The 15,206-nt window shown below is 45.0% G+C and overlaps 4 protein-coding genes across 4 annotated transcripts in view; all 4 read left to right on the top strand.

Annotated features, from left to right (window-relative positions):
• LOC311036847 (CD209 antigen-like protein D) overlaps positions 1-15,206 on the top strand; it is a 580,951-nt gene that overhangs the window by 410,653 nt on the left and 155,092 nt on the right. The gene's annotated exons all lie outside the window — the stretch shown is intronic.
• On the top strand, positions 3,317-3,856 carry LOC311035897 (vacuolar protein-sorting-associated protein 25-like; the record flags this gene model as incomplete). The annotated part of the gene is made up of 1 exon (XM_084044376.1): positions 3,317-3,856. One exon carries the CDS (start codon positions 3,317-3,319, stop codon positions 3,854-3,856), a length of 540 nt encoding a protein of 179 aa, XP_083900502.1.
• Positions 6,142-8,127, top strand: LOC311036915 (putative ATP-dependent RNA helicase an3; the record flags this gene model as incomplete). Its single annotated transcript, XM_084045925.1, has 1 exon — positions 6,142-8,127. The coding sequence occupies one exon, from the start codon at positions 6,142-6,144 to the stop codon at positions 8,125-8,127; it is 1,986 nt and encodes a 661-aa protein (XP_083902051.1).
• Positions 10,188-14,266, top strand: LOC311036916 (steroidogenic acute regulatory protein, mitochondrial-like; the record flags this gene model as incomplete). The annotated part of the gene is made up of 5 exons (XM_084045926.1): positions 10,188-10,223; positions 12,057-12,215; positions 13,162-13,346; positions 13,822-13,915; positions 14,138-14,266. The coding sequence occupies 5 exons, from the start codon at positions 10,188-10,190 to the stop codon at positions 14,264-14,266; spliced, it is 603 nt and encodes a 200-aa protein (XP_083902052.1).

Here is a 15,206-nt window from a genome sequence, read left to right on the forward strand (position 1 = left end):
TATGCATTAGATCATATTATTTGTCTTCTTTTTTTAAATCTCTGGGACCCCTAATCTACACTGTAAAATCCTCAGTATTAATTTAACTCTTGAGTACACATATAATAATGGTGTCTGCAGTTGCTGTGAGTAGTTAAATAAATAAAACCAAACATTTGTGTAATACATATTCCAAGGCCTTTTCAAAACTGATCATTGTATTCCCCATATATGTAAACCTATAAAAATGTTACCCATTAACCCTGAAGGCAAATCAAATGAATTGATAACATACATGGTGTGTAGGGCTACTGAACTCACTTATATGCAAATAGTGAGTAAATTATACAAACTGTATAGAGTCAACTTACTTCTGGATCATATTTGGGTGACAAATTATTATTCAATAAATATGACCATTTCCCTTGTATAATTCATATGAATTTCAAACAGTTTCTTCACATTCTATCGCAAATCAGAATGTGAAATCAAAAAACATATGCACTCAAAGGTAGGGTAAGTGATTTTCGATGGTCAAAATAAGTGTTAAATAGCTCTATATGCTGATAGTACTCATTGCTATACAGTGTTTGTTCAGTAACAGGAGTCTCCATGTCTCTCCAGCTCTTTATAGAACAGAAAATGCATTTTCAGGTCAGGATACCAGTGTTAGTGTAATCCAATCAGGATAGAGTGGATAGACAATTGGAACTGGAACACTATAAACATGAAGCTGATAAGTGGGTATTCCGATTGGCTGAAAATGTTGTCACCTACCTGAAAATGTACCTGACAATACCTTTCAATATACTAATACTAGTATTAGTATATTGAAATGAATTAATACTAGTATACTAGTATTAGTGCACGAATAGTACTTGTAAAAAAGTATTTATATCTTGCAGTATTGATACTTTTACTTAAGTCAAAATGGGAGTACCTTTTCCACCTCTGACTACAGCTGACATCCCATGTGACACGCAGTATGTCTTCATTCTATTTGTGTACCTAACCTATCTGCAGTGGTGGAAAAAGTTCTCAAATGTTTTACTTAAGTAAAAGTATCCTTACTGCAATGTAGAAGTACTCTGTTAAAAGTACAAGTCCGGAATTCAAAATTTACTTGAGTAAAAGTACAAAAGTATTGATATCAAAATATACTTAAAGTAGTAAAAGTACTAAAACGTTTGAAAATAGCAGATCTTCAAGCTCACAACGCGTCGCAATGTGACGCGTTGTGAGCTTGTAGATCGGCTATTTTCAAATAGCCTATGTATAAAATAAGGCCAAAGTGGTTAATGTATGTTTTATAATGTAATAATTTATATCTGCAAAGTAACTAGTAACTAAAGCTTTAAAATAATTGTAGTGGAGTAAAAGTACAATATTTGCCTTTGTTCTGTTCTGTATCTAGTCTTGTGTTTTGTTACCCTGTGTTGCCCTACTTTTGTGTACATTTATTGTGTAGTACTGTTTCCTGTTACTATTGCCTGTCTTGTCTCACCTCCCGTGTGATTGGTCATGTTCTCCTCCTGCGTCCTCTTAGTCTCCCAGCCTATCCCAGTGTTGATTGTCCAGCTGTGTTCAGCTGTGTCTAGTTAGTCCTTGTGAATTTATACCTCCCTGTGCCCAATGGTTGGTCGCTAGCAAAGTGTAGAAGATAGAGTAACGTCACGCTTTGATCTCGCCGCACAGCGGGCCTCTATGGGCTATAGTTCCAAACATTGGAACTATCTCATTGAGATAGACAGAGTACTTCCGCATTCCATTCTTACCATGGGAGTCAACGCTAGTGTCATAGCTCTCTTTATGGCTCTGGTTGCTAGTTCATTGTTGAACTGTTATGTGTGATCCTATCTTGAGTTCAGCTCTTATAATTTGTAATTCCTACCTTTGAACTAACCTATTCAACCTCTGCCTTATCCTGCACTTGGGTCCTACAATCTGCCCTGACTCAAACCGTGACACCTAAGGCCATGTCACAGGTCACTATAGACCCCGAGCTCATACTCTCAACTGCAAACTGGCCACACTGATACAGAAATAAGAGTTCTAACATGATAACTTATTCTGATATCCTTAACACCGCACTGTGGCCAGTATTGCCATGTCGGCTTATTATAAGTGACTTTGGGCTTCTTTTTTCTGTCAAATTGCTCGTACATATTGGTCGGTTGCATGTTGCGGTTTGTTGGCCTTGTTTCTAAAGTGTAGTTGCTTATTTAGGTTAGCTTGCAGAATGTTTAATTATTAGTTAAATATTTAATTATTAGTTAAACCAGTGGCTCTCAAATATGTTCATGAAAATGTTTTGTGCCACAGGGAGAATTTGTGCTGTTAGAATGTAAAAATATTCAGAATATTCTCACAACGCTTGAGCTTGTAGATCTGCTATTTTCAACTAGCCGATGCATAATAGTCTAAAGTGCCTCGTGTCTTTTGCGCTTGTTTTCCTAGACCCGGTTGCTTATTTCTCTCGCACAATCTGGCAACACTGATTGCGGAGACAGTCGAGTCGGTATAGGCAGTAAACCCAGTCAAACCCAAATGTGGAGCCATGAGGAACTCCGTATTTGAAAGTAAATATGACATCATGTTGATGACATCACATTATTCACTGGCGAGGTTGGCATATACGTTATTATGATTGACAGGTTTAGTTTAGTGCCCCGTGCCTCAAAGGTGTTCATTCCTCTGTCATTGTTCCACATGTACTTTAACGTGTGAGTCACTGCTTCCTCAACGTCTGGTCCTGGGGCCCACCAGGGGTCCATTTGGAGCTTTACAGGGTCTGTTAGATTAACCATTGAGGATAGGTTCTGTTATAGTTTATTTAGTTCAGTGATGCTAAACTGTTGTTTAAGTTCAAGGAGACCAACGTTTTTATATACATTAGACCACAGACCCCCAATCTGATACCATCAAATGACTCCATTTGTACGCTCTCAGAGTTACAGACCCAATAAGGACCCCCGGTGGTCCCCGGACCTGTCGTTGAGAAACACGGTGGTGTGTGTACATTTTATCATAATAAAGCCAAATCACAACAAGTTGTCTCAGGACTTTGGTTTTTGCGACGGTAGTAACGAAGAACTCCCCCTGAACCTCTAGGCTGGGTGACCATCTGCCTTGACCGTGTGGGAAGAGAGAGAGAGAGAGAGAGAGAGAGAGAGAGAGAGAGAGAGAGAGAGAGAGAGAGAGAGAGAGAGAGAGAGAGAGAGAGAGAGAGAGAGAGAGAGAGAGAGAGAGAGAGAGAGAGAGGGAAGGAGAGACAGAGAGGAGGAGTGATAGGGAGAGAGGGAGAGAAAGAGATACAACAGTCGGAGCAACAGCAGTAATGTCTTTCGAGTGGCCCTGGCAGTATAGCTTCCCGCCGTTCTTCACTCTCCAGCCCAACGCAGACACCCGCCACAAGCAGCTGGTCGCCTGGTGCTCTCTGGTGCTGTCCTACTGCCGCCACCACAAGGTCCACACCCTGGACCTCCTGGAGGAGGACGTGGTCCAGGAGGAGAAGAACCCGCTGTTCAGGAACAAGAAGATCGACCGGAAACTCCCGACGGAGGCCGTGCGGGTCGTCCTGGAGGAGCTGCGGAGGAAGGGCAACCTGGAGTGGCTGGACAAGAACAAGTCCCGCTGCCTGGTGATGTGGAGGCGCCCGGGCGAGTGGGCCAAGCTGCTGCACCAGTGGGTGTGCAGGAACGGCCTGGCGGACTGCGTGTTCACGCTCTACGACCTGGCCCACGGCGAGCACGCCGCGGGCCAGGAGTTCCACGGCCTGGAGGAGCGCACGCTGCTGCGGGCGCTGCAGGCCCTGGAGGCGCAGGGCAAGGCGGAGCTCATCACCATGGAGGAGGTGAAGGGGGTCAAGTTCTTCTGACCGAGAGGGTGGGTGGTGGTGGTGGTGGTGCTGGAATCGAACCCTCAACCCTGGTGAATGTTAGACCTTAGAGAGGCTCTCGGGTCATTCAAGCGTTGATGTTTTTGTACCGACTACGGTCGACCAAGTAGGCTATAGGATTTAAGTGTTTAAAGAAGAAAAAATATATATATTTTTGTCTCCGCCAGGAGACTATGTTTTTCGTTCTCGTCCTTCCGTGTGTCCACCAAGCTAACATTGGTCAAGCTTCACGTGACACGTGACAATATGTTGAAAGGGTGTGCTTTGATTGGCTAGCGAGACGCATGATGAAATAGAGACCTATAAATAGGTGTGTCACGTCAAAAGATCATTTATATCTTTTGAAGTGAGGTAAGACAGGATTAATCAGCAACAGTACTGGCGGAGACCTGTGCTCCGAGGAGCACATTTTCTAGTTTATTTTTTAAATCATGTTTTTGTTTATTATATATAAATAAGTCACCAAATCTCTGCGTGTCAGTATGTCTGGAGCATACCTTCGCGGCATAAATGGGGGCTAGCTATCACTGCGTAGATATTAGTCTGGAATCTCTGTGGAACCTGCATTTCCGAGGGGCAAATAAAAAAAGTGCCTTTGGTGATAAACCCGCCCCATATGTGCATACTGGGCCCTGATTGGTGCCCCACAAGTTCGGTTGCAGGGAAATCCAATCACAACTGAGCGGGTCAGACCATATCTGCCAGTTTCGTCTTTATATCCTGACCCAACCATTTTTTTTATAAATGGGGGTCTGTGGCAAAATACAATTTGGGGTCCTTGACGTGAACATGTTTGAGAACCACTGACCTATAAAATAAAATAAAATATCAAATATTAAGAAGTAGTAAAAGATAGCAGATCTGTAAGCTTTCAACGTGGTGCGAAGCGACGCGTTGTGAGCTTGCAGATCTGCTATTTTCACTATAGATTGGGTCCGTAACCGGAAACGGATGCTATTGGCTGGAAGGCCAGTGAGGGCGGGTCTTCACTCAGTAGAGCCAGTAGAATCCCTAGAAGCATTAGCCCACGTGATCATCAATTTAAAAAGTAACGGGACCTTAATTCAACAAAAAAACGCATATCCATGGATGGTCAGTACTTCGACTGAAAGCATAGCAAGTATTTATGACAATGATTACTAAGGTCATAAAATCAAGTTTAATCCATTAAGACCTGGGAACGCATTTGTGTCAATTTAGATTATTTGATTATTAAAACTAGAACCAGGAGACCTGGTACTGCCAGACCCCTGGTGGTTGAAATCTGAATGGCCGGGCTTCGCATGACGTGTGTCCCTTCTATGTCCCTTCTATGACGAAAGGGGGACAGACTTGTTGTGGTCATCACAGTGATGGAAGTGATTCACTTAAAAAAAAAAACACACCCTGTGTGAAGGTAGCGGCGCCTTTGATATATTTTGTCATCGATATATGTTTATAATGTGTTTATAGCCACGTGTCATGTGAAGCTTGACCAATCACTTTGTTGACGCACCTGACCAATCAGAACGTTGACGCACACGGACAAAGTCAGGTATAGAGCAGGATCCTGCACATGTGTCATGTGATTCTAGCCGATCACAGTCCTGAATAGAGTCATGGTGGCCAATCACGGTGCAGGGTTAGGGGGGTACACTGGTGGGGGGGTGCAAATTCCAAACCTCACATATAGGGGCGGTTGCACCGCCCAAAAATCACACCCCGTGTGAAGAGAGTGGTGCCTTTGATGAGCCCCGTATTGATGTTGTCATCAGTGTTTGTTTATTGGACACACACCCGGACACACAGACAAAGTCAGATATAGGAGTGGTTGGCACCACTCAAAATCTGTGGTGAAGGTATAGTTCCTTGGCCTACTGCCTACTGGCAGTGTGCACAAGAAATCTTCCTCTTTATCAGTACAGCGGTCTGCGAGAGATTAGCCCTGGACACACACACACACACACACACACACACACACACACACACACACACACACACACACACACACACACACACACACACACACACACACACACACACACACACACACACACAATCAGTCATGTCTGTCATCCATGACAGGGCCCACTTGAGAAAATCTCAAGAAGTGTTCGCGGCCCACCCATCTGACCATTTTACCGTCAGCCAAAAGGCTGCAGTGAAAAAAAGTGATATGATGTAAGTAATTTTTGATGTCAGGACTATGACATCAGTCATGTACTTATTACATATTCTATAAATAGGAAGATCTGTGTCTAATTGAGTGCATTTAAGTTATGAGCATGGTCGATAAGCAACACCTTGCTCCCCCGGACTCGAACTTGGCCGCGGGACCGGTCACGGACAGGCGCTACATTCCGCCCCACCTGAGGAACAAGGAAGCTTCCAAGCACGACTCGCCCGGGTGGGACGGAGGGTACGGCAACAACGGCCGTTCAAACGACGGCCGCACCAACGGGGGCTTCGAAGGTCGCGGACCGGCCCCTCGCAACGACCGCAAAGGCTTTGGAGATGGTGGTGCCTGGGGAGGAGGGGGAGGACCTCCTCCCAGGGACGGCTTTGGGGGACGAAACGATAGGGGAGGCAACAAGCCTGCATTCGCCAATGACCGCGGAGCGAGCAAAAGAGGGAAGAATGACCACTGGGGCTGGAACGGTGGAGGAGGAGGAGGAAACAGCGGCTGGGAAGACGAGGAGCTTTGGTCCAAACCCCTTCCCCCCAACGAGCGCCTGGAGCACGAGCTGTTCTCCGGGGGCAACACCGGGATCAACTTTGAGAAATACGACGACATCCCGGTCGACGCCACCGGAAACGACTGCCCGCCGCACATCGAGAGTTTCCAGGACGCGGAGATGGGGGAGATCCTCATGAGCAACATCAACCTGACGCGCTACACTCGGCCCACACCGGTGCAGAAACACGCCATCCCCATCATCAAGAACAAGAGAGACCTGATGGCTTGTGCCCAGACCGGCTCCGGTAAGACCGCCGCCTTCCTGCTGCCGGTGCTGAGTCACATCTTCACCGAGGGGCCCGGAGACGCCGCGAGACGCCAGGAGAACGGCCGGTTCGGCAGACAGCGGAAGCAGTACCCCCTCTCACTGGTGCTTGCTCCCACCAGAGAGCTGGCCCTGCAGATCCACGAAGAGGCCAGGAAGTTCTCCTATCGCTCCCGCGTGCAGCCCCGCGTGGTGTACGGCGGCGCCGATTTTGTGACGCAGATCCGGGAACTGGAGAAGGGCTGCCATTTGTTGGTGGCTACGCCCGGTCGTCTGGTGGAGATGATGGAGAGGGGCAAGATCGGCCTGGAGAACTGTCACTACCTGGTGCTCGACGAGGCTGACAGGATGCTGGACATGGGCTTTGAGCCGCAGATCCGACGCATCGTGGAGCAGGATACAATGCCGCCTAAAGGCCAACGCCAGACCATGATGTTCAGCGCCACCTTCCCTAAGGAGATCCAGATCCTTGCGCGTGACTTCCTCGAGGACTACATTTTCCTGGCCGTGGGGCGCGTCGGCTCTACTTCCGAAAACATCACCCAGAAGGTGGAGTGGGTGGAGGAAGGCGACAAGAGGTCCTTCCTCCTGGACCTTTTAAACGCCACGCCCAAAGACTCTCTGACGTTGGTGTTTGTGGAAACCAAGAGCAAGGCGGACCAGCTGGAGGATTTCCTGTACCATGAGGGCTACGAATGCACCAGCATCCATGGGGACCGATCCCAGAAGGACCGGGAGGAGGCTCTGCATCACTTTCGCACAGGACGCTGTCCCATCCTGGTGGCCACGGCCGTGGCGGCCAGGGGTCTGGACATTTCCAACGTGAAGCACGTAATCAACTATGACCTGCCTAGCGACATCGAGGAGTACGTCCACCGCATCGGACGTACGGGACGCGTCGGCAACCTGGGCCAGGCCACGTCGTTCTTCAACGACAAGAACAGCAACATCACCAAGGACCTGCTGGACATCCTGCAAGAGGCCAAGCAGGAGGTCCCGAACTGGCTGGAGAGTACGGCCTTTGATCACCAGCACAAGTCCAACAACCGCGGCCGCTCCAAAAGGTTCACCGGTGGCTTTGGGGCTAAAGACTACCGTCAGACGTCATCCGCCGGTCCCGGCTCCTACGGTGGCGGTGGCGGTGGTGGAGGCCGTGGCGGCGGCGGGCGAAACACCGCCGGCCACGGAGGAGGAAAGCGCAGCAACTACTACAGCAGCGACAGCTACGGCGGAAACTCTGAAAGTGCGACGGACTGGTGGAGCATGTGATGTGGATCGCTCGGCTCGCGCGCCTCGATGAAAGAACGGCTGTTTTAGCCGTGAGAAGTCTTGTGAATTTTCACAGGACACGTTGATCATAGGACTACACAACGATAACTAGTCGGCATAGGAATAGGCTGCTATGCTATGTAGCTTTAGTGACACCACAGTACTTTACCAACCATGATTCTCTGCCCTCGACTTCTTTACAAAACAAGAAGTGTAGCGCGACGCATCGCGCAAACCCACTGGAGCAGTGGTTCTCAAACTCTTTTTTACCCCCATAACTCTGACAATGTGCAGTAAGGGTCCGTACACTCTCACAGTTACAGACCAGTAGGGGTCCAATTTGGAACTCCCTCAACAAACTACCTTGAGAACCACTGCGATGGAGAATTCAGAGATTTTGCACACATTAGATGTTTGAGCATGGATGCTGACATGCCCCGTCTAATAGCAACCTCAGACTGTCATTGTAAAGAAAGAGTACTTTACTTTGTTCTTGGCTTTGGGGAACCAACAACTACTAAACAGTGCCAGTGAGGACAAAACATGGGGGCCCACTAAATGAATGCCCAGTTATCTAAGGGGCCCATAATCTGTTTCTTCCCTGGTGCGCCTGGGGTCTGTCTCGCGCCGCTGGCATGGAATGCTTGCGTTGGCCGCAGCTTTTTCCATGCACAGCGGCAGGAGTTGGTTGGGCTTGTCGCGCCGAGGCAGCTTGTACACGACCCGAACCCTGTTTGAATTGACCTGGCCTCACGTGGGTTAAGACCCGTTACCACCCGGAGGACAAACAGGGTTAGGGGAGGGGACCAACAAACCGACTGCAAAAATACACCAGAAACCAAGACAATAAATGGTGGATGGTTTTGGTGTTTGGGGCTATAGCAAACCCCAACCCATACGAAACAACAACAGAAACATCTATTTGCTAAAAAACAAGCGTAGACAAACAGAAAGACAGACTCCAACCCTGGTAGAGGAGGTTCTCCTCCGAGAAGTATGAAGCTGCGTGATGAAAACCGTGAGGTCACGGAAGCCGCAGAGCCCCAAACCCCCCCCCCCCCCCCCCCCCTTCTCTCAAACATAGGGACATATTGAACGTGGAACGTCAGGACATGTACAACAGTGGTTCTCAAACTTTTTCATTTCAAGGACCCCCGCTCCCCAATAACTCTCGAGAGTGTTTGGGTCCATTTGGAAGTTTGAACCCACTCAAAGAACCCTAGGGGTCTACCTGGACCCGACCTTGAGAAGCACTGATGTACAAGATGCCCGTAAAGAAATGAGGGGAGATAATACAACCTAGTCCGGCTAGGAATCTAATATAGTTTAGAATTGTTCATTAGTTTTTATTTCTATTTAGTTTTGACTTAAATCTTTTTTTAAGTGGGTTTACTAGTTTATTTTCTCTTTTTTCAAGGCTTGGTTATAGTTTCATTTCAGTTTTAGTTTTAGTCTCAGCTTTAGTCTTAGTTTCACTTTCTATTGTAATTTAGAGGGGCGAGATTCAACACTTTTAGAAGCATTGTGCAATAAAAACATATTATTTTAAAAATAAAAATATATTCAGTTTACACTTTTTTTTTCCCCCACCCAAAAGGCTTATGTAGGAACTATTGACAAAGACTATGATTTGAGTTAGTTAGTTTAGTACATGTTCAGTAATGATCTTAGAGAGTTTTGAAATGTTGAAGAGGGTTTGACCTAACCGTTGGTTCTGACATTACGATAACGACTAAGTATAAGATACCCATACAAAGGGCAGGGTTGAAGAGACCTACATCATCTGAGACCTATGTCATCCGAGACTGGCGTCTTAGACGGCGTGCAGAGGCCAACATAATCTGAGCTTGAACGAAACACAAAGTATAAGGTCCCCCTTTTTTTGTAAAGCCGTTTTTATTTACTTTTAATTTTTAATTAACCTTTTTTGTCAAATGTAGTTGTTCTATGCTTTTTTTTTCCAACAAAGACTAACACTTTTTATCCCACATTTTCCACTTGTTATTGAATTTTAATCTCAACATTCCCCTGTGTATGACAATGATTAAATGTAAAAGTAAATGGAAGCCAACGGAGGGAGCGAAGAAGGGGTTGAGGTTTGGCCGGTTTATCACGATACACAATGATAATGACTATCTTCCTAGACTGATACGGTATTGATCGATTGAATACGTTATTAACAATTTGAAAAGTGAAAACATAGTCTCCTGGCGGAGACAATGAAAGGGATACAGTTACACAGACATTAAGACTTTTAGGGCAGAATTAATTCAATTCTCTATAGAAACAGGCTGTATCAAATATGAATGAATATCATAAACGATGCAGAGCCACGCCCCTGACAGAAATGCCGGGGTGGTGTGTTTATTTTTGGAACACAGTTTTTATATGATGTGATCTAAGATTCCCCTATGGGGATATCATCACAAACAATAAAGCCACTAACCAGCGGAACAGCTCCCTCTAGCGGCAGTGACGTCAGACTTCGGTGCTCTATATGATCAATATAATAATAGAGCCCATGTGGAGAAACAACTGTTCATGCAACAATATGCTCAAACAATAAGGAAAACTTCATGTTTCAATACTAATGGATTAAAAGAGAAGAAACAAACAAATATATATTTATTTATTTATCTAGAATATGTGTAGATATTATGTGTGCATTGCAGCTGATGAGCAGAGTGGAATCACTTGTTTTTTTTGCTGAGTACAATGACCTTGACATGCCCACAACCAGTGAAATTCCATGTATACATTTTCTGTGAGTGAAATTCCATGTATAAATGTTCTGTGACGTTATCCTTGATTCTATCGTTGGAATAAAGCTCTAAGCTAAGTAATGGTATTAATACATAGCCGATCTACAAGACCAAGTAAACAAAAACGGTTAAATCTGAAACCCAATTTTTATACAATACAGAGGGGGTCCCTGCTTCATCTCTCTCTCAGCTAGGGGGTCCTTGGCCTGAAAATGTTGAAGACCCCTGTACCTAAACCAATCAGAATGCTTGTCGTTCCAAAATGACTTCATAGGCAGAAAGTGCATTTCTGCCTATGCAATAACTTAGGCAGAAATTATTTTGAATGTAACAAGCGTTCAAGAACAGGCTTGTTATGAATCAGCAGTCTTAGAAGAGTAGAGTTAGGCAGATATAAATAAAGGCAGATAAACATGATTTAGGAAAGAAAATCGTTTTTTTTACTTTCATCTAGTCATCTAGGTCAGGGGTTTTCAACCAGTGGTCCGGGGACCACCAGTGGTCCTTGATGGGGTTCCAGGGGGGTTCCCAGCCAAATTAATAGTTAGCAACCAAATTGACCCTTATATGTCTGTAACTCTGAGAGTGTACAAATGGAACCAAATGGACCCTAACGGGTCCATTTGGTTCCATTTGTACACTCTCAGAGTTAAATGAACACTGATGATGGTTATACAGTGTAGATTGGGACCCCCAATAAACCTAAACGGTTGAGTCCCTGGCATATCTTTTCAAATGGGGGGTCCGTGGGCTAATATGTGTGAATTTGGTGGTCCTTGATGCGAAAAAGGTTGAAAACCACTGATCTAGGTGACTTAGGCAGAAAGTGATTTTGTTTTGTTTTGTCGCTCCTGAAAACATAAAAAATATGAGTTAGGCAGTTATGCTATTATCACCACCAGGCCAGCGGCCATAGCTGAATGGTTAGTGAGCCCACCTAGGGAGCCAGAGGCCCTAGTTGCCCCAGGTTCGATTCCAGGCCAGGTCAGCATATGTGTCGATGAAATGAAATTTGTCCCTGAGCAAGACTCTTAACCCCTAATTGCTCACAGGTTCTCATTGGAAACAAGACCGCAAGGACTTTCATGAACGACCTGTTAAAAGGAATTATCCTTAACGGGGATAAGGTTCTCAGTAAAGTGTTGTTCTTTCCTCCATCACCACCAGGCCAACGGGGATAAGGTTCTCAGTAAAGTGCTGCCTGACGTGGGGAAGGTGTTCAGGCTGGAGGTGGTGCTGGACCAGCCTTCACACAGGCTGTATGGAGAGCTGGTGGAGAACATGGAGCAGATGGGAGACTGGAACCCCAGCGTCAAACAAGTCAAGGTGACAAACATTTAGAACTGTCATGCTTCGCCAGTGGTGGAAAGTAACTAAGTACATTTACTCAAGTACTGTACTTAAGTAAAATTTTGAGGTAATTTTTACTTTACTGTATTTCCAGTTTGCAGTACTTTTACTTATACTCTTGTGAGCTTGTAGATCTGCTATTTTCAAACACTTTAGTACTTTTACTTTTGGTACTTTAAGTATATTTTGATGGCAATACTTTTGTACTTTTACTCAAGTAACATTTTGAAAACGGGCCTTTTACTTGTATTTTGATATTGTGGTATTACTACTTTTACTTAAGTAAAATATCTGAGTACTTCTTACACCACTGTGCTTCGCCTCTGTGTTTAATCATCCTGTCGGGAGTTATTTCTCAACAACGGCCGGCGAGCCGTCAATTATCCCTTGCTTAACCCACACCTACAGACCAAATAATACCAAGCATATACCATACTGTGCGGCTGCAGTATGTATGTACACAGGGACGTGCACAGATAGACTCTAGGTGGTGCTAGAGCACCTGCCCTTTGCCCTCTTGACCAGAAGTGCCCTTTTGAAAAAAAGGAAAAAAAACGTTTTTTTCTCCTTCAGTTTACAGCAGGGGTCTTCAACAGGGGGTCCGGGACCCCTAGGGGGTCCTCAGAGTTACTACAGGGGGTCCACCAAATCTTTATGTGAGATTTTTCTTTTTACTGTAACCACTCGAAACCTAGCATCCCTTTTCTGAGGAGAACTTTAGCCAAAAATAGCCGATCTACAATGTGGGCTTGTAGATCGGCTATTTTTGGCAAAGAGGTATAGGTGTAGAGGGGAAAAAAAGAGCAGACCAAGTAAACAAAAAAAAGTATAATTTACTTGAGCACCTGCCCCTCAAAATGTCTGTGCACGCCACTGTGTATGTACACTACAATGACATAGGTTTCTCCTCTGCTGTCTCCAGATCCTCCAGAAGATCGGTCGGGAGACCATGGTGACTCACGAGGTGTCGGCAGAGACCCCCGGCAACGTGGTGGGGCCGCGCGACTTTGTGAGCGTCCGCTGTGCCAAGCGCCGGGGCTCCACCTGCTTCCTGGCGGGCATGTCCACCCAGCACCCTGAGATGCCCCAGCAGAGGGGCGTGGTCAGGTAGGTGTCACCACCACCGGAGTACCTCAGGGCTCTGCGCTAGTCTAGTGTTCTTTTCTGTTCTCTGTCATCGTGGGGAAGGCCGTCACGGAAAATAGCCGATCGACAGCCTGAGGCCCTCAGGCCTATAGCATTGGTTCTCAAAGTGGGGTCCTTGGTGTGGGGGGGGTACCAGGGGTCCCCAGCTAAATTAGTTCCAATTAGTTATCAAATTAGCGTCACAATAATTTTAACCACTTTAACCATATGTTATACTTTGGCTATTCAAAAATAGGAGATCTACAAGCTCATAGTGTGGCACCGAGCTATTTGAAAGATCGTGAAAATTGGTGCATTTGATAGCAGATCGACATGTCAATCTGCTATTTTCTGCTTAGGTTTTCCCCACAACACTGATGCTGGGGTTTTAGCTGTATGTCTGTCTGTCTGTCTGGTCCAATAGAAACTGATGAACACTGACCATTGTATTTTGCAGGGCGGAGAATGGTCCTACCTGTATAGTTCTGAAGCCCTCTGCTGAAGACCCCAATAAGGCTCAATTCACCTGGTTACTGAGCCTGGATCTAAAGGTATGTACTTAACAGCTTTACTTTTTACTCCTGTCATGGGAATTTAAATCTATGGGCTATTTTCATTCTTTTTAAATCATTTGGAAAGAAAATCGATTGTATATATATTGTTTGTTTTATTTTATTGACTATTTTTCATAATAGGTTAAATAGATTCTTTTCGATGAACTGTTGTCAAACATCCAAGTTGATCAGTCTTTGTGTTGTGTGTCTCTCCTCCAGGGCTGGATCCCCAAGGCCATCATAAACAAGGTGCTGTCTCAGACCCAGGTGGACTTTGCCAACCACCTCAGACAGAGGATGATGGACAGTAATGTTTCTAGTCTGAACATGGCTCAGATAGCCTGCTGACACTCTACTACTACAGTGGTTCTCAACCTTGACCGTGACCCCCACAATAATCATATTTGAACTGGGGACCCCCCAAAAATAATCATATTTGAAGTGGGGACCCCCCAAAATAATCCTATTTTAACTGGGGGCCCCCCACCCTGGCAAGCACTTGGAATTATAGGAGTTGAGGCATTACATTTAGTTTGACTCGGTTCCATAGATAAATATTGTGAAAATTGTAGATTTTCACAATATTTTCTCTCTTGGATATTTAGACAATTTGGCCAGTGTGTATAGTATAGTTTGTTGATTACTTTTGATGCAGTAATGGTGATTTTATTTGATCATTTTAGAGATATCAAAAAGGTCTTAAAAGTCTCTAAATTGTAAATTTGTGCAGATACCATGTACTGTATACACTTACACAGTATGTTGGTTTGTTTACTGCTGAGTGAGTTGCGCAAGTAGGGAGGAAGTCATTGGCATAAATGGGGGAGAAAAATGGGTATAAATGTGTAAAGCAAAAACATAAAAAAATAAATAACTGTTTCCCACACTCTGACTCTGACGTTGTCCCTGTAACGTCATTGTTCATTTGAATGTATTTATTGCAAGATCATGTTGTTATTATTGTTATTAATATTATTATTATTATTGTTATTATTATTATACTGCGTGGAAACCAAATGAATAAAAGATTGACTCATTATTGACTTTGTGGTAATTTATGTTGCTCCCCCCCAAAAATCAAAAAGCAGCAGATCTACAAGCTCAAAACGAGCTTGTAGATCTGCTAATTTTGATACTTTTGTATGACGCTGTAGTGTGATCAAGTTGGCCTTAATTTGCGAAAAAAACACAAAAAGTTAAACTATGGAGATAAGAGGTTTCTGCCTGACAGCAACGATTATGCAAGCCTCTTCACGTCAAGAAGTACTCACATGTTTTACGGGGATCG

The sequence above is a fragment of the Gymnoscopelus microlampas genome (genome assembly GCF_963454915.1).
Source record: "Gymnoscopelus microlampas genome assembly, chromosome: 20".
NCBI lineage: Eukaryota > Metazoa > Chordata > Actinopteri > Myctophiformes > Myctophidae > Gymnoscopelus > Gymnoscopelus microlampas.